The sequence below is a fragment of the Salvelinus namaycush genome, chromosome 3, assembly GCF_016432855.1.
Source record: "Salvelinus namaycush isolate Seneca chromosome 3, SaNama_1.0, whole genome shotgun sequence".
Classification (NCBI taxonomy): Eukaryota; Metazoa; Chordata; class Actinopteri; order Salmoniformes; family Salmonidae; genus Salvelinus; species Salvelinus namaycush.
The window spans coordinates 25,124,714-25,148,846 of record NC_052309.1 but is presented as its reverse complement, the minus strand read 5'-3'; the positions used below and the strand labels follow the sequence as shown (position 1 = coordinate 25,148,846).

General features: G+C 46.7%; 1 protein-coding gene across 1 annotated transcript in view; it reads right to left on the bottom strand.

Moving 5' to 3' along the window:
• LOC120043743 (Down syndrome cell adhesion molecule-like protein 1 homolog) overlaps window positions 1-24,133 on the bottom strand; it is a 96,950-nt gene that overhangs the window by 19,596 nt on the left and 53,221 nt on the right. The window contains exons 4-9 of the mRNA XM_038988307.1: window positions 22,544-22,690; window positions 11,041-11,319; window positions 6,302-6,577; window positions 1,922-2,218; window positions 865-1,137; window positions 7-291 (exon numbers count right to left, since the gene is read on the bottom strand). Coding sequence (XP_038844235.1) covers window positions 7-291; window positions 865-1,137; window positions 1,922-2,218; window positions 6,302-6,577; window positions 11,041-11,319; window positions 22,544-22,690 — 1,557 coding nt within the window. The remainder of the gene's footprint in view (window positions 1-6; window positions 292-864; window positions 1,138-1,921; window positions 2,219-6,301; window positions 6,578-11,040; window positions 11,320-22,543; window positions 22,691-24,133) is intronic.

Genomic DNA, 24,133 nt, shown 5'->3' with positions numbered 1-24,133 from the left:
TCTCACCGGTGACGATCAGCTGTCTCTCCCAGCTGACGGTTGCCGCGGCGTTGCTAGCAATGCAGGTGTAGTTGCCATTGTGCTTCAGCGTCACCTTGGAGATCTGCAAGGAGCTCATGAATTCTTTGGTCTCTATGCCAACACCAGAGGCGGAACCAGGCACGATGAGTTGCCCGTCTTTGTGCCAGGTGATGCGGATGGGCATGTCACCTGACGACACCACGCAGGCAATGTACATCAGCTTTCCCACCGACGTGGAGGGGATATCAAAGGGCTGGATCAGGGGTGGCACTAGGGGCAGAGGTTACAGAGGTCAGAGGTTAGAGGTCCCACCCCTGACCCCCTTCCATCTTCACCAGCCCATAATAGGTGCTCTGATTATAGGCCAACTGGCGGAGGAAGTCATGCCGTTGCCATAGTCGCGGAAGGGGGTGGAGTGGTGCTACAGCTAAAACGTCTGGGGGATTTAATCTGGGCCTCATTATGATTCATCTAATTAAATCAGAGACACACACAAACACACGTGCACACGCACACACAGACTTCTATAGACCCCCCAACACCCACACACAAACACACCTAAAGCACACATGCTTACCACCCAACAAACACACTTACACATTCACATAAAGCTAGATGCTTTTAACACCATGGTGTGACCACCCTGTTAAGCTGATTGCCTCTTTACGACTAGGAAGAAACCTTGCCCAAACGTTGGTGACTTTCAACAAATCCATTGCACTGGTGTGAACAGTTACATCCTGTCATTGGTAGATTTAGTGTAACACATCATCCCTTCCCCCTTCGCCTTACCTATGCCACCCTTGCCCCCACCCCATCTTCCAACCCTGTCTAGTCCCCTACCTTTGACAGTGACGTGGACAGTCTGGTCGATGGAGGTCTGTGGCTGGATGAGCACACTACACAGGTAGGTACCCTCGTCCATGCCCTTCTGCACATCACTCAGCCTCAGGGTTCCATTCTCATACACCACCTGGCGATGGTTGTCAGGCAGCAGCATGCCGTCCTTAAACCACTTGATAGAGTAGTAGGGGTAACCAATCACACGACAGGTTATAAAGGTGTTCCTTCCTGCCACAGCCGTGATGTCACGCATCTCCCTGATCCTAGGAGAACCTGGAGACACAGAAAAGAGAGGGAGGACGAGAGGAGCGGAGGAGAGGAGGGAAAGAGGAGGAAGAAGAAGGGGGAAAAAGGGAGGAGGAGACAGGGGTGGAAGAGGAGAAAGAGGGGAGGAGGACATGGGAGAAAATAGGAGCAGAGAAGATAAAGATTGGGGAGGGAGAAGATAAAGGTTGGGTAGAGAGTGATTGGGGCAGATTGAGGGGTAGAGAAAGAGGTTAGTGATGTCCCCTTAACCCAATCATACTGGTAATATTTGTAATATCTATTAATGTGTTTTCTAAGTGATTGTGTGCATGGGTGTGTATGCACATGTTTGACTACATTACCCTCAGTAACACTGTCCTATGGTCTTGATGAGAACAGACATGGTCTTTGCTGTGGTCTTGATGAGAACAGATAGATAGAGACAGGAGTCAGAGAGACATCCAGGTAGACAGACACACAGCAAAAGAGAGAGAAACACACACTGGGAACGACACAGACAGACAGAAACAGGGACGCGGGAGAGAGACACACATACAGAGAAAAAGACAGAGAGTAAGAAAGAGGGATGACGGTTGGAGGGTTGGGGTTGGGGTTGGGTGTGTGAAATGATGGACTCTAAACCTCGCTGTGTGTGTTAGTGCATGTATGCATGTGTCTTGGATGTGTGTACGTGTTGCACGTTTGTCTAACTCCTCACACATCTCCACCTGTCTCTGTACTGTATACTTATTGTCAGTGCATGTATAGGTGCAGGTGTGGGGTGCGTGTATATTGAAAAGTAGACAGGCACCTCTTACGTTTATGCGCGCTTGGTACTCGGCGCTACCGGCCGAGTTGCGTGCGGCGCAGCGATACACTCCCCCGTCACGGATGGCCGGGTTGCTGACGTTGACATGTGACACGGTCAGGCCGTCTGATAGGGTATACTGGCTGGTCTTGTAGGCGGAGTCTCGCACCACAGGCTCGTCGTCCAGCGTCCAGGTGATGGAGGGGGGTGGGGCTCCCTTGGAGGCACACATCAGGGAGAAGGGCTCACCGGGGGCGACCACGCGCTCACTGAAGGAAGACACGATACGAGGAGTGCCGTCTACAGGAGAGATAGATGGAGAGAAAGAGAGAGAGAGAGAGATAAAGAAAGAAAGAAAGAAAGACAGAGAGAGAGAGAGAGAAAGAGAGAGGGGAAAAGTGAGATAATGTTACAGATGTAGGATCTTAATTTGATCACTCTGTTGCAGGAGAATGCAGGACATTTTAAATGTGTAGGTTATTTGAGGTTTAAAAAGGCTTCTGAAGTTTGTAATTTCCACTGTGAAATTTCAGACTTGATTTTCCCTTCCGAAAAATATATCAACCCCTACAAAAATGTCCATTAATTATAATCCACATAATAATTAACATTTCCTGTTGCTGCAGGATTATTTTTCTGCTGTTGCAAACTGGCTAAAATTAAGATCCTACATCTGTAAGCGAGATTTGGTTGGGGGGGACCCCACCCCGTGGCAAAACATTTTAGTGGCCCCTCTCTTGAGAGTGGAGAGAAACATTTATGTTTTAAAAGTGAATTTCCTGCAATTCTACACATTTCGCCATGGGGCAGAGAGAAACATTTTGCAATTTTATAATGAATTTAATGCAATACTACTACCTTTCCCATGGGGCAGAGAGAAATCATTTGCAGTTTTACAGCTTATTTCCTGAAATTCTATCAATTTTGCCATGGAGTGGAGAGAAAGTTTAGCCGTTTTAAACACCCACAAGTGCAAAAAAAAAAAATTATTTGAATGTTACCACCCACCAGCATGGCATTGTTTATTAATCAGAAACACCTGCAAAGTTCTTCCTCTTCGCGAGTCGTGATTGAGCTGAGCAATATAACAGATCATCTTCAGCTGAGCCAAACAGCTTTTCGTCGTAACCTACACTTGGTCACCTGAGTCATGGAACAAATTAAAATAGGGGGTCCAAACGTATGTTTTTTTTTTTTTTTTTTCTTTATTAGCAAATTATAATTGTAAAGTTTCACAAATGTTTGAGCTAGTCTGTCCAACAAAAATATATATGACCATTTTATATACTGAATAAAAATATAAATGTAACATGCAACAATTTTAAAGATTTTACAAATCATATAAGGAAATCAGTCAATTGAAATACATTCATTCGGCCCTAATCTATGGATTTCACATGACTGGGAATACAGATATGCATCAGTTGGTCACAGATTTTTTTTAAATTAAAGTAGGGACGTGGATCAGAAAACCAGTCAGTATCTGGTGTGTCCACCATTTGCCTCATGCATCGCGACACCTCCTTTGCATAGAGTTGATCAGGCTGTTGATTGTGGCCCGTGGAATGTTGTCCCACTCCTCTTCAATGGCTGTGCGAAGTCCTGGATATTGGCGGGAACTGGAACACACTGTCATACACATCAATCCAGAGCATCCCAAACATGCTCAATGGGTGACATCTCTGATGAGTATACAGACCATTTTCAGCTTCCAGGAATTGTGTACAGATCCTGGCGACGTGGAGCCGTCATTATCATGCTGAAACATGAGGTGATGGCGGCGGGTGAATGGCACAACAATGGGCTTCAGGATCTCGTCACGGTATCTCTGTGCATTGAAATTGGCATTGATAAAATGCAATTGTGTTCATTGTCCATAGCTTATGCTTAACTATACCATAACCCCACCGCCACCATATGGCACTCTGTTCACAACGATGACATCAGCAAACCGCTCACCCACAGGACGCTGTACACATGGTCTGCGGTTGTGAGGCCAGTTGGACGTACTGTCAAATTCTCTAAAACAACGTTGGAGGCGGCTTATGTTAGAGGAATTGACATTCAATTCTCTGGCAACAGTTCTGGTAGACATTCCTGCAGTCAACATGCCAATTGCACACCCCCTCAAAACTTTAGACATCTGTGGCATTGTGTTGTGTGACAAAACTACACATTTTAGAGTGGCCTTTCATTGTCCCCAGCACAACGTGAAACTGTGTAATGATCATGCTGTTCAATCAGCTTCTTGATATGCCACACCTGTCAGGTGGATGGATTATCTTGGCAAAGGAGAAATGCTCACTAACAGGGATGTAAACTAATGAGTGCACAACATTTGAGAGAAATAAGCTTTTTGTGCATATGGAACATTTATAAGATCTTTTATTTCAGCTCATGAAACATGGGACCAACACTTTACATGTCGTGTTTATATTTTTGTTCAGTGTAAATGGTCAAATTGTGTGTAACATGATTGCATTTTGGAACCCCAATTCCCCCCATTGCCCCAAGATGAATGGTTTTGACCACACTCCACTGCTTTGACTGGTGCAGCTAGAAATCACAAGTGTCTGTCCTATAATGACGGCACCCGCAAAAGAAAATTCCACAAGCTTCTTAATCTATTTTGTGCTGTTGTTACATTTGTATTGGTGTTTTGTTTCATGGCCGATGCGCTCCGGGTGTTGTTACATATAATTTGCAGCATGCATCATGAGCAAAGTCATTATAGTCATCACTTCCCCTAGCTGTGAGAACCATGGCATGATGTAACGGCAGTCACGAAGAGGAGGTGTAGCAGGGATCGGACCAAGACGCAGCGTAGTTCGTGTTCATCATGTTTTAATAATAACAAAAACGTGAACACTAAACAAATACAAAATAACAAATGTGGCAAAACCGAAACAGTCCTATCTGGTGCAGAGAACACAAAGACAGAAGACAACCACCCACAAACCCCAACACAAAACAAGCTACCTAAATATGGTTCCCAATCAGAGACAATGACTAACACCTGCCTCTGATTGAGAACCATATCAGGTCATACATAGAAACAGACAAACTCGACACACAACATAGAATGCCCACCCAGCTCACGTCCTGACCAACACTAAAACAAAGAAAACACAAAAGAACTATGGTCAGAACGTGACACATGAGCACGGGCTGACGTGGCATTGCTGTAGCGCAGCCTGACAGAAGCCTACCAAAGGTTGCACTGTGTCCATTACAATGTAGAATCTAATCCAAACCGTTCAATAGTTAGGCTATCCATATTACCGGAGCTTCATTTTATTCTTTCTATTTCTATGGTGGATTTAAGGCCGCAATTAATGGAACATGCCAAAACTTGGGAGATAACAATAGTAAAATATACTGGTTTTCCATATCCATCTGTGGCAAAGATTTCCCTAAATAATTATGACAAATTAATTTTTTATTTATTTAACCTATATTTAACTAGGCAAGTCATTTAAGAAAAATTCTTATTGACAGTGACAGCCTAGGAACAGTGGGTTAACCAACTTGTTCAGGGGTAGAACGACAGATTTTTTACCTTGTCAGCTCGGGGATTCGATCTAGCAACTTTTCGGTTACTGGCCCAACACTCTAACCACTAGCCTACCTGCTGCCCCAAATCCAGCTCCAGAACCAGCCATACAGTAGACCAGCCAGCTAGCTTAGTGTTGATTAGTGTTGCAACAACATATAACATTAGCTAGCTAGATAAGATTAGTATGCTAACTAGCTACACTGACAGCTATCAGTGCCCTACTTGTTGTTATTTCTCCACTCCACGTGGAAATCTCCACAACATTCCAACCCCCAATATGTGAATATGTATTAGCAGCCTGTATCATTCTTCGGAGGTGGAACTTAAACGAGAAATTCCGCTATAGGAATTACGTCAAAATAGGGGCTGCATTGCCCTCTGGTGTGGGCCTCTAAAGCTAAATTCCTACAACTCAAAAAACAATTCATGACTTATGCCATGTTAATATGACATCTGAGTGAGAATGGCTAACAAAATCAATGGGGGCCCGCTGTAGGTCAGGGGCACGTGCCCAGTCAGTATTCGGTCATGACTACTACAAGCTTAGATAGCTGGCTAGAACTAACTACCAATCAAAAATGTAGTGACTGGCATAACAACAGAAAGATTGCTGATGCTCAACCAAATTTCAAAATTGCAACCAGGTTATTTTACTATTCAAACTCTCAGTAATATATTGAGACCCCGACTGAGTTCCAAACAAAAAACATCATCAACCTCTTATGTCGCTTATGCCTGTAACCGGTCCTGTCTGTAAGAATAACGTTGCTTGCTTCCCACCCTCCCATCCAACCTTCTGTCCCTCCTTCCCTCTCTCATCCTCTTACCCTCCAGCAGTATGATAGAGAAGTCCTGGGCGGTGTGGCCCTTGCGGGAGGCAAAGCACTGGTAGGCCCCAGAGTGGCTCTTCTGAGCGGCTGTGATCTGCAGGGTGTCGTTGTGGGAGCCCTGTATAGAGATGTGCTGGTCTGGGACTATAGGTTCTGTGTTCCTGTACCAGGCCACTGTGTACTCTGGCGAACCCTCCACAGCACAGGTAAAGAACAGGGTACTGCTGATGCCCGTCTTCAGACTCTTAGGGGAGAGGGTCACTCGCAGGGGGTCTGTGGGAGGAGAGAGAACACACACATGAGTAACACACACACACACAAAGACACAGACTCAGTCCGTTTAAGGCAGTCATTTAAAAAGCAGCTGGAGACATCACTTCACATCTCTGTCCATATATATATGTGTGTGTGTGTGTGTGTGTGTGTGTGTGTGTGTGTGTGTGTGTGTGTGTGTGTGTGTGTGTGTGTGTGTGTGTGTGTGTGTGTGTGTGTGTGTGTGTGTGTGTGTAAATGTCAGTGAGCAATAAGGCAGCTGGTGGTGTGTGCTGGGGGGTATGGCTGTGCAACCCAAGCCCCCCTCACCCTGTCAGAGTCACACTGTGTGCTGCCATGATGTGCCCACTGGCAAAGCCTGCCTCTGTTCTGCTCTCTCTTTTTTCATCTCTCTTGCACTATGTTTCTTTCTCTCTCGCTCTCTCGATCTCTCTCTCTCTCTATCTTCTCTGTGTTTTTATAAATCTGTTTCTCTCTCTCATTCTTTCTTTCTCTATGAAAGATATACTTCAATTTACATTTTTCATTGTTCCTTCTCTGTCTTCTTTTCGTCCACCCCCCACCCCCTCTGCTCTCTGTATATCTCTCTCTCTAACAGTGACTGGTGTTGGTGGTGGTGTGATATGCTCATTCTCAGTGCATTACTGTCCTGTCCTCGGTCTAGATATGATATGACATGGCATCATACACTACACACCCATTCATACTGATCCATTTCTCACATTATATGTGTGAACGTGTGTGTGTGTGTGTGTGTGTGTGTGTGTGTGTGTGTGTGTGTGTGTGTGTGTGTGTGTGTGTGTGTGTGTGTGTGTGTGTGTGTGTGTGTGTGTGTGTGTGTGTGTGTGTGTGTGTGTGTGAATATGTACAGAATATGAGCCTGTCTGCCACTGTTTCAGAAAACGGTGTGAGTGTATCTGTCTGTCAGTCTGACATTAACAGGAAGTGCACACTGCATTTCACCATGACAAGGTGACTGGGAATATGGCCGAATACAAACAGTGTAGTTATTCCCTCCATAAGGCAATCAAACAGGCAAAACGTCAGTACAGAGACAAAGTGGAGTCGCAATTCAACGGCTCAGACATATGAGACATACGTGGCAGGGTCTACAGACAATCACGGACTACAAAGGGAAAACCAGCCACATCGCGGACACCGACGTCTTGCTTCTGGACAAGCTAAACGCTATTCGCCCGCTTTGAGGATAATACAGTGCCACCGACGCGGCCCGCTACCAAGGACTGTGGGCTCTCCTTCTCCGTGGCCGACGTGAGTAAGACATTTGAGCATGTTAACCCTCGCAAGGCTGCTGGCCCTGATGGCATCCCTTGCCACGTCCTCAGAACATCCTCAGATCATGCTGGAGTGTTAACGGACATATTCAATGTCTCCCTATCCCAGTCTGCTGTCCCCTTCTGCTTCAAGATGTCCAGCATTGTTACTGTACCCAAGAAAGCAAAGGTTACTGAACTAAATGACTATCACCCCGTAGCACTCACTTCTGTTATCATGAAGTACTTTGAGAGGCTAGTTAAGGATCATATCACCTCCACCTTACCTGACACCCTAGACCCACTTCAATTTGCTTACCGCCCCAATAGATCCACAGATGATGCAATAGCCATCGCACTACACACTGCCCTATCCCATCTGGACAAGAGGAATACCTATGTAATAATGCTGTCCACAAAACAAAGGAACTGATTGTGGACTTCAGGAAACAGCAGAGGGAGCATGCCTCTATCCACATCGACGGAACCGCAGTGGTGAAGGTGGTAAGCTTCAAGTTCCTCGGCGTACACATCACTGGCGATCTGAAATAGTCTACCCACACAGACAGTGTGGTGAAGAAGGCGGTGAAGAAGGTGCAACAGCGCCTTTTCAACCTCAGGAGGCTGAGGAAATTTGTCTTGGCCCCTAAAACCCTCACAAACTTTTACAGATACACAATTGAGAGCATCCTGTCGGGCTGTATCACCGCCTGGAAGGGCAACTGCACCACCCGCAACCGCAGGGCTCTCCAGAGGGTGGTGCGGTCTGCCCAACGCATCACAGAGGGCATACTGCCTGCCCTCCAGGGCACCTACAGAATCCGATGTCACAGGAAGGCCAAAAAGATCATCAACGACATCAACCACCCGAGCCACGGCTTGTTCACCCCGCTATCATCCAGAAGGCGAGGTCAGTACAGGTGCATCAAGGCTGGGACCGAGAGACTGAAAAACAGCTTCTATCTCAAGGCCATCAGACTGTTAAATAGCTATCACTAGCCGACTTCCACCCGGTTACGCAACCCTGCACCTTAGGTTGCTGCCTAATATACATAGACTTGGATTCACTGGCCACTTTAATAATGGAACACTAGTCACTTTAATAATGTTTAAATAATGTTTACATACTGCTTTACTAATCTCATATGTACAGTTGAAGTCGGAAGTTTACATACACTTAGGTTGGAGCTATTAAAACTTGTTTTTCAACCACTCCACAAATGTCTTGTTAACAAACTATAGTTTTGGCAAGTCGGTTACGACATCTACTTTGTGCATGACTCAAGTAATTTTTCCAACAATTGTTTACAGACAGATTATTTCACTTATAATTCACTGTATCACAATTCCAGTGGGTCAGACGTTTACATACACTAAGTTGAACAGCCTTTAAACAGCTTGGAAAATTCCAGAAAATGATGTCATGGCTTTAGAAGCTTCTGATAGGCTAATTGACATCATTTGAGTCAATTGGAGGTGTACCTGTGGATGTATTTCAAGGCCTACCTTCAAACTCAGTGCCTCTTTGCTTGACATCATGGGAAAATCAAAAGAAATTGAAGAAAAAAAATTGTTGACCAACACAAGTCTGGCTCATCCTTGGGAGCAACTTCAAAATGCCTGAAGGTACCACGTTCATCTGTACAAACAATATTACGCACGTATAAACACCATGGGACCACACAGTCGTCATACCTCTCAGGAAGGAGATGCATTCTGTCTCCTAGAGATGAACGTACTTTGGCGCGAAAAGTGCAAATCAATCCCAGAACAACAGCAAAGGACCTTGTGAATATGCTGGAGGAAACTGGTACAAAAGTATCTATATCCACAGTAAAACGAGTCCTATATCGACATAACCCGAAAGGCCGCTCAGCAAGGAAGAAACCACTGCTCCAAAGCCACCATAAAAAAGCCAGACTGCAGTTTGCAACTGCACATGAGGACAAAGATCGTACTTTTTGGAGAAATGTCCTCTGGTCTGATGAAACAAAAATAGAACTGTTTGGCCATAATGACCATCGTTATCTTTGGAGGAAAAAGGGGGAGGCTTGCAAGCCGAAGAACACCATCCCAACCATGAAGCACAAGGGTGGCAGCATCATGTTGTGGGGGTGCTTTGCTGCAGGAGGGACTGGTGCACTTCATAAAATAGATGACATCATGAGGTAGGAAAATTATGTGGATATATTGAAGCAACATCTCAAGACATCAGTCAGGAAGTTAAAGCTTGGTCACAAATGGGTCTTCCAAATGGACAATGACCCCAATTATACTTCCAAAGTTGTGGCAAAATAGCACAAAAACAACAAAGTCAAGGTATTGGAGTGGCCATCACAAAGCCCTGACCTCAGTCCTATAGAACATTTGTGGGCAGACCTGAAAAAGTGTGTGCGAGCAAGGAGGCCTACAAACCTGACTCAGTTACACCAGCACTGTCAGGAGGAATGGGACAAAATTCACCCAACTTATTGTGGGAAGCTTCTGGAAGGCTACCCAAAACGTTTGACCCAAGTTCATCAATTTAAAGGCAATGCTACCAAATACTAATTGAGTGTATGTAAACTTCTGACCCACTGGGAATGTGATGAAAGAAATAAAAGCTGAAATAAAGCATTGTCTCTTCTGACATTTCACATTCTGAAAATAAAGTGGTGATCCTAACTGACCTAAAACTGAATTTTTATTTGGATTAAATGTCAGGAATTGTGAAAAACTGAATTTAAATGTATTTGGCTAAGGTGTATGTAAACTTCCGACTTCAACTGTATATACTGCATTCTATTCTACAGTATTTTAGTCAATGCCACTCCGACATAGCTCAATCTATTATTTATATATTTCTTAATTCCATTCTTTTACTTTTAGATTTGTGTGTATTGTTGTGAATTGTTAGATATTACTGCACTGTTGGAGCTAGGAACACAAGCATTTCGCTACACCTGCAATAACATCTGCAAAATATGTGTTTGTGACCAATAAAATTTGATTTGATTTAAATGTTTGTTTTGTGGGTCTGTGCCAAACTTATTTCCCCTTTGCCAACCCCCTCTCCCCCCGCCTCACTCCTCCTTCTCCTCACACCAATTCCCTGTCCCACGGTCCCTCCCTCTTCACCACAACATCCACTCCCTCTCCCCTTTCCTCCCTCCCACATCCCTTGACCCCCCTCCCTCCTCCTCTCCTCACCTATGACATAGAGTGCTCCGGACACCTCCTTCGAGCCGAAGCTGTTGGTGACCTCACAGGCGTAGCTACCGCTGTCCTCCTGCCTGAGGTCACTGATGGTCAGACCCGTGAGGCGCCGCGTCCAGCGTGCATCAGAGGGCAGCGGGCGCCCGTCCTTTAGCCAGCGCACCGTGGGGCTGGGGTACCCTGCTGCCATGCAGGGGAGCTCCACACTCTGACCAGCCCGCACTTCCCCCGCCTGGAAACTGTCCAGGATAGAGGGAGACGATTCGGTGGGGTCTGGAGGAGGAGGGGGGGGTAACAGGTTAGACTTTGGACTGGGTTAGGGTATGGGATGGGATGTTTACAACATACACTATACAGTACCAGTGAAAAGCTTGGACACACCTACTCATTCAAGGCTTTTTCTTTATTCGTACTACGTTCTACATTGTAGAATAATAGTGAAGATGTCAAACTATGAAATAACACATATGGAATCATGTAGTAACCAAAAAAGTGTTAAACAAATCAAAATATATTATATATGTGTCACGTTCCTGACCTGTTTTCCTTTTTCTTGTATTTATTTAGTTGGTCAGGGCGTGAGTTGGGTGGGTTTGTCTATGTTTGATTTTCTATGTTGGGATGTTTGTGTTCGGCCGGGTATGATTCTCAATCAGAGACAGCTGTCAATCGTTGTCCCTGATTGAGAATCATACTTAGGCAGCCTGGGTTTCACGTGTGTTTTGTGGGTGTTTGTCTTCCGTGTAGTCGTTGTGCCACACGGGACTGTTTGTCGGTTTGATTTTCTATTTGTTATCTTGCTAACCACTCCGCGTATTGGTCCGATCCTTCTCGCCTCTCGAGGAGGAGGAGGAGGCATTAGACAGCCGTAACAGAAACACCCACCACCAAAGGACCAAGCGGAGTGGAGAAGAGCGGCAACAGCAGCGGAAAAAAACCCAGGACTCCTGGACTTGGGAAGAGATTCTGGACGGCAAAGGACCCTGGGCTCAGCCAGGGGAATATCGCCGTCCCAAGGCGGAGTTGGAGGCAGCGAAGGCAGAGAGGCGCTGGTATGAGGAGGCAGCGCGGCGACGCGGTTGGGAGCCCGAGAGTCAGACCCAAAAATGTCTTGGGGGGGGGGGGGCACACGCGGAGTGTGGCAAAGCCGGGTAGGATACCTGAACCAACTCCCCGTGCTTACCGTGGAGTGAGAGGGCGTCGTACTGGTCAGACACCATGTTATGCGGTAAAGCGCACGGTGTCCCCAGTACGCGTGCTTAGCCCAGTGCGGGCTATTCCACCTCGCCGCACTGGTAGGGCTAGGTTGGGCATCGAGCCGGGTGCCATGAAGCCGGCCCAACATATCTGGCCTCCAGTACGTCTCCTCGGGCCGGCGTACACGGCACCAGCCTTACAGATGGTGTCCCCGGTTCGCCAGCATAGCCCAGTGCGGGCTATTCCACCTCGCCGCACTGGCAGGGCTACGGGGACCATTCAACCTGGTAGGGTTGGGGAGGCTCGGTGCTCAAGAGCGCGTGTCCTCCTTCACGGTCCGGTATACCCGGTGCCACCTCCACGTACCAGTCCTCCGGTGGCAGCCCCCCGCACCAGGCTGACTCTCCGGGTTCTCTCTCCAGCTGCTCCCACCTGTCCAGCGCTGTCAGAGCCTTTCTCCTCTCCAGCGCAGCCTGAGTCTGAACTGCCTGCCTTCCCAGCGCTGTCTGAACTGCCTGCCTTCCCAGCGCTGTCTGAACTGTCTGCCTGCCCAGCGCTGTCTGAACTGTCTGCCTGCCCAGCGCTGTCTGAACTGTCTGCCTGCCCAGCGCTGTCTGAACTGTCTGCCTGCCCAGCGCTGTCTGAACTGTCTGCCTGCCCAGCGCTGTCTGAACTGTCTGCCTGCCCAGCGCTGTCCGTCTGTCCCGAGCCGTCAGAGCTGCCCGTCTGTCCTGAGCCTTCAGAGCCGTCTGCCAGACAGGAGCCGCTAGAGCCGTCCGCCAGACAGGAGCCGCTAGAGCCTTCCGCCAGACAGGATCCGCCAGAGCCGTCCAGCCAGGACCAGCCAGAGCCGTCCAGCCAGGATCCGCCAGAGTCGTCCAGCCAGGATCCGCCAGAGCCGTCCAGCCAGGACCAGCCAGAGCCGTCCAGCCAGGACCAGCCAGAGCCGTCCAGCCAGGACCAGCCAGAGCCGTCCAGCCAGGACCAGCCAGAGCCGTCCAGCCAGGATCCGCCAGAGCCGTCCAGCCAGGATCCGCCAGAGCCGTCCAGCCAGGATCCGCCAGAGCCGGCCAGCCAGGATCCGCCAGAGCCAGCCAGCCAGGATCCGCCAGAGCCAGCCAGCCAGGATTCGCCCCTCAGTCCGGTGCTGCCTCTCAGTCCGGAGCTGCCCCTCAGTCCGGAGCTGCCCCTCAGTCCGGAGCTGCCCCTCAGTCCGGAGCTGCCCCTCAGTCCGGAGCTGCCCCTCAGTCCGGTGCTGCCCTTTGGTATAGTGGGATTGACATGGAGGGTGGCCATTGGGAGGAGGCCACGGAAGCGGGGTTTGACTATGGTGGGGTGGGGACCACGACCAGCGCCAGAGCCGCCACCGTGGACAGATGCCCACCCAGACCCTCCCCTAGAGTTTATGCTGGTGCGCCCGGAGTTCGCACCTTAAGGGGGGGGTTATGTCACGTTCCTGACCTGTTTTCCTTTTTCTTGTATTTATTTAGTTGGTCAGGGCGTGAGTTGGGTGGGTTTGTCTATGTTTGATTTTCTATGTTGGGATGTTTGTGTTCGGCCGGGTATGATTCTCAATCAGAGACAGCTGTCAATCGTTGTCCCTGATTGAGAATCATACTTAGGCAGCCTGGGTTTCACGTGTGTTTTGTGGGTGTTTGTCTTCCGTGTAGTCGTTGTGCCACACGGGACTGTTTGTCGGTTTGATTTTCTATTTGTTATCTTGCTTCATATAGTGTTCAGTTCGATGCTAATAAATTATGGACACTAACCACTCCGCGTATTGGTCCGATCCTTCTCGTCTCTCCTCGTCCGAGGAGGAGGCATTAGACAGCCGTAACAATATGTGAGATTCTTCAAAGTAGCCATCCTTTGCCTTGATGACAGCTTTGCACACGCTTGGCATTCTCTCAACCAGCTTCATGAGGTAGTCACCTGGAATGCATTTCATCTAACAGGTGTGCCTTGTTAAAAGTTAATTTGTGGAATTTATTTCATTCTTAATGTGTTTGTGCCTATCAGTTGTGTTGTGACAAGATAGGGGTGGTATACAGAAGATAGTCCTATTTGGTAAAATACCAAGTCCATATTATGGCAAGAACAGCTCAAATATGCAATAAAAAACGACATATTTGAGATTCTTCTAAGTAGCCATCCTTTGCCTTGATGACAGCTTTGCACACTCTTGGCATTCTCTCAACCAACTTCATGAGATAATAATAAGCAAAGAAAAAATGACAGTCCATCATTACTTTAAGACATGAAGGTCAGTCAATACAGAAAACTTCTTCAAGTGCAGTCGCAAAAACCATCCAGCACTATGATGAAACTGGCTCTCATGAGGACCGCCACAGGAAAGGAAGACCCAGAGTTACCTCTGCTGCAGAGGATAAATTCATTAGAGTTAACTGCCCAAAAAAATGCTTCACAGAGTTCAAGTAACAGACATCTCAACATCAGCTGTTCAGAGGAGACTGTGTGAATTAGGCCTTTATGGTCAAATTGCTGTAAAGGACACCAATAAGAAGAAGAGATTTGCTTCGGCCAAGAAACACGAGCAATGGACTTCAGACTGGTGGAAATCTGTCCTTTGATCTGATGAGTCCAAATTTGAGATTTTTGGTTCCAGCCGCCGTGTCTTTGTGAGACGCAGAGTAGGTGATCTCCGGATGATCAGATGATCTCCGCTTGTGTGGTTCCCACCATGAAGCATGGAGGAGGCATGGAGGAGGAGGTGTGATGGTGTGGGGGTGCTTTGCTGGCGACACTGTCTGTGATTTATTTAGAATTCAAGGCACACTAAAAACCAGCATAGCTACCACAGTATTCAGCAGCGAAACGCCATCCCATCTTGTTTGCGCTTAGTGGGACTATCATTAGTTTTTCAACAGGACAATGACCCCAAACACACCTCCAGGCTGTGTAAGGGCTATTTGATCAAGAAGGAGAGTGATGGAGTGATGCACCAGATGACCTGGCCTCCACAATCACCCGACCTCAACCCATTTGAGATAGTTTGGGATGAGTTGGACCGCAGAGTGAAGGAAAAGCAGCCAACAAGTGCTCAGTATATGTAGGAATTCCTTCAAGACTGTTGAAAAAGCATTCCAGGAGAAGCTGTTTGAGAGAATGCCAAGAGTCTGCAAAGCTGTCATCAAAGCAAAGAGTGTTGAATCTGCAGACGTGTTGCTGTGCGTTTTGTTGCTGTGCGTTTTGCTGCCAACTTTACTTTACTTTGCTAGCTGACAACTTTACGTTTTTTGTTTTGTTTTTGTTTTTAATTACCGTTTATATTTTTAGTTTTTCCATCGCAACTTTTTTCCCTCATTCAACTTTTTCACTCCGGACGCTTTATCTGGACATGGTTCGTCAACACCTTCAACAGCCGAAGCTAAGTAGTAACATTAACATGATGTCTTCTAATTGCAGTCGCTGTACTCATAATATACAGGAGAACGATCGCCTTACGGCGAGAATAGCTGTGCTACAAGCCCAGCTTCAGACGCAATCGTTAGGCAAGGGTAATTTCAGTGTAGGAAAGGAAGAAACAGCGTCTGTGCCACCAGTAAGTACAGATAGTAACGTTAGTATAAATCCCCCCGCACAGTCCCCGCAGCCGGACAACTTTCTCATGGCTTCTGGAGGGAAATGCTGTTGGAATGCTCAACCGGTGTCGCTCATTCAGCCGACAGAAACTTTCAACCGGTTTTCCCCATTATGTAGCGAGTCGGAGTCTGAGTCTGAGTCTTCTCTTGTCTCTACTCCTCCCGTTACGGGGTCTGAGACGCCGAAGGCTCCCACCATTAGCTCTGACAAATTGAAAACCCTAGTCATTGGCGACTCCATTACCCGCAGTATTAGACTTAAAACGAATCACCCAGCGATCATACACTGTTTACCAGGGGGCAGGGCTACCGACGTTAAGGCTAATCTAAAGATGGTGCTGGCTAAAGCTAAATCTGGCGAGTGTAGAGAGTATAGAGATATTGTTATCCACGTCGGCACCAACGATGTTAGGATGAAACAGTCAGAGGTCACCAAGTGCAACATAGCTTCAGCGTGTAAATCAGCTAGAAAGATGTGTCGGCATCGAGTAATTGTCTCTGGCCCCCTCCCAGTTAGGGGGAGTGACGAGCTCTACAGCAGAGTCTCAGCACTCAATCGCTGGTTGAAAACTGTTTTCTGCCCCTCCCAAAAGATAGAATTTGTAGATAATTGGCCCTCTTTCTGGGACTCACCCACAAACAGGACCAAGCCTGACCTGCTGAGGAGTGACGGACTCCATCCTAGCTGGAGGGGTGCTCTCATCTTATCTACCAACATAGATAGGGCTCTAACTCCTCTAGCCCCACAATGAAATAGGGTGCAGGCCAGGCAGCAGGCTGTTAGCCAACCTGCCAGCTTAGTGGAGTCTGCCAATAGCACAGTCAGTGTAGTCAGCTCAGCCATACCCATTGAGACTGTGTCTGTGCCTCGACCTAGGTTGGGCAAAACTAAACATGGCGGTGTTCGCCTTAGCAATCTTATTAGGATAAAGACCTCCTCCATTCCTGCCATTATTGAAAGAGATCGTGATACCTCACATCTCAAAATAGGGTTACTTAATGTTAGATCCCTCACTTCAAAGGCAGTCATAGTCAATGAACTAATCACTGATCATAATCTTGATGTGATTGGCCTGACTGAAACATGGCTTAAGCCTGATGAATTTACTGTGTTAAATGAGGCCTCACCTCCTGGTTACACTAGTGACCATATCCCCCGTGCATCCCGCAAAGGCGGAGGTGTTGCTAACATTTACGATAGCAAATTTCAATTTACAAAAAAAAAAATGGCGTTTTCGTCTTTTGAGCTTCTAGTCATGAAATCTATGCAGCCTACTCAATCACTTTTTATAGCTACTGTTTACAGGCCTCCTGGGCCATATACAGCGTTCCTCTCTGAGTTTCCTGAATTCCTATCAGACCTTGTAGTCATAGCAGATCATATTCTAATTTTTGGTGATTTTAATATTCACATGGAGAAGTCCACAGACCCACTCCAAAAGTCTTTCGGAGCCATCATCGACTCAGTGGGTTTTGTCCAACATGTCTCTGGACCTACTCACTGCCACAGTCATACTCTGGACCTAGTTTTGTCCCATGGAATAAATGTTGTAGATCTTAATGTTTTTCCACATAATCCTGGACTATCGGACCACCATTTTATTACGTTTGCAATCGCAACAAATAATCTGCTCAGACCCCAACCAAGGAGCATCAAAAGTCGTGCTATAAATTCTCAGACAACACAAAAATTCCTTGATGCCCTTCCAGACTCCTTCTGCCTACCCAAGGACGTCAGAGGACAAAAATCAGTTAACCACTTAACTGAGGAACTCAATTTAACCTTGCGCAATACCCTAGATGCAGTTGCACCCCTAAAAACGAAAAACATTTGTCATAAGAAACTAGCTCCCTGGTATACAGAAAATACCCGAGCTTTGAAGCAAGCTTCCAGGAAATTGGAACGGAAATGGCGTCACACCAAACTGGAAGTCTTCCGACTAGCTTGGAAAGACAGTACCGTGCAGTACCGAAGAGCCCTCACTGCTGCTCGATCATCCTACTTTTCCAACTTAATCGAGGAAAATAAGAACAATCCAAAATTTCTTTTTGATACTGTTGCAAAGCTAACTAAAAAGCAGCATTCCCCAAGAGAGGATGGCTTTCACTTCAGCAGTAATACATTCATGAACTTCTTTGAGGAAAAGATCATGACCATTAGAAAGCAAATTACGGACTCCTCTTTGAATCTGCGTATTCCTCCAGGGCTTAGCTGTCCTGGATCTGCACAGCTCTGCGAGGGCCTGGGATCGGGAGAGACACTTAAGTGTTTTAGTACTATATCTCTTGACACAATGATGAAAATAATCATGGCCTCTAAACCTTCAAGCTGCATACTGGATCCTATTCCTACTAAACTGCTGAAGGAGCTGCTTCCTGTGCTTGGCCCTCCTATGTTGAACATAATAAACAGCTCTCTATCCACCGGATGTGTACCAAACTCACTAAAAGTGGCAGTGATAAAGCCTCTCTTGAAAAAGCCAAACCTTGACCCGGAAAATATAAAAAACTATCGGCCTATATCGAATCTTCCATTCCTCTCAAAAATTTTAGAAAAAGCTGTTGCGCAGCAACTCACTGCCTTTCTGAAGACAAACAATGTATACGAAATGCTTCAGTCTGGTTTTAGACCCCATCATAGCACTGAGACTGCACTTGTGAAGGTGGTAAATGACCTTTTAATGGCGTCAGACCGAGGCTCTGCATCTGTCCTCGTGCTACTAGACCTTAGTGCTGCCTTTGACACCATCGATCACCACATTCTTTTGGAGAGACTGGAAACCCAAATTGGTCTACACGGACAAGTTCTGGCCTGGTTTAGATCTTACCTGTCGGAAAGATATCAGTTTGTCTCTGTGAATGGTCTGTCCTCTGACAAATCAACTGTACATTTCGGTGTTCCTCAAGGTTCCGTTTTAGGACCACTATTGTTTTCACTATATATTTTACCTCTTGGGGATGTTATTCGAAAACATAATGTTAACTTTCACTGCTATGCGGATGACACACAGCTGTACATTTCAATGAAACATGGTGAAGCCCCAAAATTGCCCTCGCTAGAAGCCTGTGTTTCAGACATAAGGAAGTGGATGGCTGAAAACTTTCTACTTTTAAACTCGGACAAAACAGAGATGCTTGTTCTAGGTCCCAAGAAACAAAGAGATCTTCTGTTAAATCTGACAATTCATCTTGATGGTTGTAAAGTCGTCTCAAATAAAACTGTGAAGGACCTCGGCGTTACTCTTGACCCTGATCTCTCTTTTGACGAACATATCAAGACTGTTTCAAGGACAGCTTTTTTCCATCTACGTAACATTGCAAAAATCAGAAATTTTCTGTCCAAAAATGATGCAGAAAAATTAATCCATGCATTTGTTACTTCTAGGTTAGACTACTGCAATGCTCTACTTTCCGGCTACCCGGATAAAGCACTAAATAAACTTCAGTTAGTGCTAAATACGGCTGCTAGAATCCTGACTAGAACCAAGAAATTTGATCATATTACTCCAGTGCTAGCTTCCCTACACTGGCTTCCTGTTAAGGCAAGGGCTGATTTCAAGGTTTTACTGTTAACCTATAAAGCGTTACATGGGCTTGCTCCTACCTATCTTTCCGAGTTGGTCCTGCCGTACATACCAATACGTACGCTACGGTCACAAGACGCAGGCCTCCTAATTGTCCCTAGAATTTCTAAGCAAACAGCGGGAGGCAGGGCTTTCTCCTATAGATCTCCATTTTTATGGAACAGTCTGCCTACCCATGTGAGAGACGCAGACTCGGTCTCAACCTTTAAGTCTTTACTGAAGACTTATCTCTTCAGTAGGTCATATGATTGAGTGTAGTCTGGCCCAGGAGTGTGAAGGTGAACGGAAAGGCTCTGGAGCAACGAACCGCCCTTGCTGTCTCTGCCAGGCCGGTTCCCCTCTCTCCACTGGGATTCTCTGCCTCTAACCCTGTTACAGGGGCTGAGTCACTGGCTTGCTGGTGCTCTTTCATGCCGTCCCTAGGAGGGGTGCGTCACTTGAGTGGGTTGAGTTACTGACGTGATCTTCCTGTCTGGGTTGGCGCCCCCCCTTGGTTTGTGCTGTGGTGGAGACCTTTGTGGGCTATACTCGGCCTTGTCTCAGGATTGTAAGTTGGTGGTTGAGGATATCCCTCTAGTGGTGCGGGGGCTGTGCTTTGGCAAAGTGGGTGGGGTTATATCCTTCCTGTTTGGCCCTGTCCGGGGGTTTCTTCGGATGGGGCCACAGTGTCTCCTGACCGCTCCTGTCTCAGCCTCCAGTATTTATGCTGCAGTAGTTTATGTGTCGGGGGGCTAGGGTCAGTTGGTTATACCTGGAGTACTTCTCCTGTCTTATCCAGTGTCCTGTGTGAATTTAAGTATGCTCTCTCTAATTCTCTCGTTCTCTCTTTCTCTCTGAGAACCTGAGCCCTAGGACCATACGTCAGGACTACCGGGCATGCTGACACCTTGCTGTCCCCAGTCCGCCTGGCCTTGCTGCTATTCCAGTTTCAACTGTTCTGCCTGCGGTTACGAAACCCCTACCTGTCCCAGACCTGCTGTTTTCAACTCTTAATGATCGGCTATGAAAAGCCAACTGAGATTTATTCCTGATTATTATTTGACCATGCTTGTCATTTATGAACATTTTGAAAATCTTGGCTCTCTCTAATTTTCTCCTTCTCTCTTTCTTTCTCTCGGAGGACCTGAGCCCTAGGACCATACGTCGGGACTACCGGCCGTGGTGACTCCTTGCTGTCCCCAGTCCGCCTGGCCTTGCTGCTATTCCAGTTTCAACTGTTCTGCCTGCGGTTATGGAACCCCTACCTGTCCCAGACCTGCTGTTTTCAACTCTTAATGATCGGCTATGAAAAGCCAACTGAGATTTATTCCTGATTATTATTTGACCATGCTTGTCATTTATGAACATTTTGAAAATCTTGGCTCTCTCTAATTTTCTCCTTCTCTCTTTCTTTCTCTCGGAGGACCTGGGCCCTAGGACCATGCGTCGGGACTGCCGCCCGTGGTGACTCCTTGCTGTCCCCAGTCCGCCTGGCCTTGCTGCTATTCCAGTTTCAGCTGTTCTGCCTGCGGTTATGGAACCGCCACCTGTCCCAGACCTGTTGTTTTTCAACTCTTAATGATCAGCTATGAAAAGCCAACTGAAAATTATTCATGATTATTATTTGACCATGCTTGTCATTTATGAACATTTTTGAACATCTTGGCATAGTTCTGTTATAATCTCCACCCGGCACAGCCAGAAGAGGACTGGCCACCCCTCATAGCCTGGTTCCTCTCTAGGTTTCTTCCTAGGTTTTGGCCTTTCTAGGGAGTTTTTCCTAGCCACCGTGCTTCTACACCTGCATTACTAGCTGTTTGGGGTTTTAGGCTGGGTTTCTGTACAGCACTTCGAGATATTAGCTGATGTACGAAGGGCTATATAAAATAAAATTGATTGATTGATTGAGTGGTTACTTTGAAGAATCTCAAATCTAAAATATATTTTGATTTGTTTAACACTTTTTGGTTACTACATGATTCCATATGTGTTATTTCATAGTGTTGATGTCTTCACTATTATTCTACAATGAAGAAAATAGTAAAAATAAAGAAAAACCCCTGATTGAGTGGGTGTGTCCAAACTTTTGGCTGGTACTGTATATACAGAAGTATGTGGACACCCCTTCAAATTAGTGGATTCGGCTATTTCAGCCATACCCGTTGCTGACAGGTGTATAAAATTGAGAACAAAGCCATGCAATCTTCAACGTGGCACCGTCATAGGATGCCACCTTTGAAACAAATCAGTTTGTCTAATTACTGCCCTGCTAGAGCTGCCCCGGTCAACTGTAAGTGCTGTTATTGTGAAGTGGAAACGTCTAGGAGCAACAACGGCTCAGCTGCGAAGTGGTAGGCCTAAGATCATCATGCGCAATGCCAAGTGTCGGCTGGAGTGGTGTAAAGCTCGCCACCATTGAATTCTGGAGCAGTGGAAACGCGTTCTCTGGATTGATGAATCAGGCCTCACCATCTGGCAGTCATACGAACGAATCTGGGTTTGGCGGTGCCAGGAGAACGCTACTTGCCAATGCATAGTGCCAACTGTAAAGTTTGGTGGAGAAGGAATAATGGTCTGGGGCTGTTTTTCATGGTTCGGGCTGGGCCCCTTAGTTCCCATGAAGGTAAAGCTTAATGCTACAGAATACAATGACATTCTAGACGATTCTCTGTTACAGCATGACAATGCCCCTGTGCACAAAGCGAGGTCCATACAGAAACGGTTTGTCGAGACCGGTGTGGAAGAACTTGACTGGTCTGCACAGAGCCCTGATCTCAACCCTATCGAACACCTTTGGGACGAATTGGAACACAGACTGTGAGCCAGGCCTAATCACCCAACATCAATGCCCAACCTCGCTAATGCTCTTGTGGCTGAATGGAAGCAAGTCCCCGCAGCAATGTTCCAACATCTAGTGGAAAGCCTTCCCAGAAGAGTGGAGGCTGTTACAGCAGAAAAGGGAGGACCAACTCCATATTAATGCCCATGATCTTGGAATGAGACGATTGACGAGCAGTTGTCCACATACTTTTGGTCATGTAGTGTATATTCATTCATATTCATAGACATTTATTACACACAAAACACTGTGTACCGGTACTCAGACCAATGACATACTTTTACAGTCCCACTCACCCATGACAGACAGCCTGGCTCCATTGCTCTGACGTGTCTCTCCACTGTATTTGTGCTTGGTGATGCAGCGGTAGGTAGAGAGGGCATCCTCCTTCTGGACATCTGAGATGTACAGAGCACCAAAGGACGTCAGGAAGAACCTGTTACCTGTTACAGAGAGAAAATTATTGAACAAAGCCTCAAAATAACTAAATACCCCCAACAAACAACTTAGTCAGGGCAAGGGTAACTGCTATCTAAACATTTGGCAACCTGTCATACCCTAGAGGACACATGGTGAGCTCACTATTAAACATGCAATACAATCACATTGAGAAACACTTGAAAATGGTCAAACCCTCACCATCACTTACAGTAAAGACGTTATCAACATCTCTACTTCAGTATTGTTATCATTGTTGTGGTTGTTATAGAACACAGCAAGATGAGCCCAGGTCTGGTACGTGTGTCAGTGTGTGATGTACCCTGCCAGGCTGTGCCCTATTTTCAGCCTGTAACAATCTGGCAGACCCTGCCCAATTATTGGAGGGGTAGAGGAGAGGGAGGGCACCATTTTAATGAGCATTTGCCAATTTGGGAAATGTTAACACTGTCCTATGTATGAACACATACTCACACACATGTGCGCATACACACATACACACGCTGTTCTTCCTCTACTCGTTCTCTCTCACCTGGGTTCACTGCAGAGGCTCCCGGCTATAGTCCAACAGCTGGAGCACAATCAGAGCATTCATGTGCAACTGTGTGTTTATCACCATAGCTGTTTGATGGGCTCTAAGCCTGTCAGGTTATGTGTGTATGTGGAGGGTAGAGGATGTGTGTGTGGAGGGTAGAGGGTGTGTGTGTATATAGAGGGTAGTGTGTACATCTGCACAGTAGTTGTCTGACAGACAGCACAGGTGGAGGGTAGACACTAGCGGTTCTGGGGGGAGGCAGGGGGGGCCAGTGCCCCTGTGACAACAATTTTGCCCCCCCTAAATGTGGAGTATGAAATAATTTTTATATAACTAATTTTTGCTATCGTTCTTTTTTTACATCCGTTATTAGACAGAAAATGCAAATAAATAGTTGAATGATTATGAACATGGTCTTTTGCCTGCTAATGCCTGCAATGCAGTGAAGAAAACAATATGACAACAATAACGTCCAATGTAACTGGCCCCTCTAACAGTACAACTGGCCCCAGCTTGGCCCCCCCAGTTGAAATGGTCTAGAACCGTCACTGAGGGTAGAGTGTGTATGACTCTCTCTCTCTCTCTCTCTGTTGTGTGTGTGTGTGTGTGTGTGTGTGTGTGTGTGTGTGTGTGTGTGTGTGTGTGTGTGTGTGTGTGTGTGTGTGTGTGTGTGTGTGTGTGTGTGTGTGTGTGTGTGTGTGTGTGTGTGTGTGTGTGTGTGTGTGTGTGTGTACTAGGGGGCTAGGAGCAGGCTAACAGACAATGTGTGTATGGAGGGTAGTGGCACAGTCGCAGTGTAGGCTGTAATTTTACAGTCAGCCTTTGTTTGCACCCCTGAATTAATCCTTACAGGATAATGTGCACTTTAAGATTTCAACTCCCATAACACTGACACGCCACACTGTCACAACAC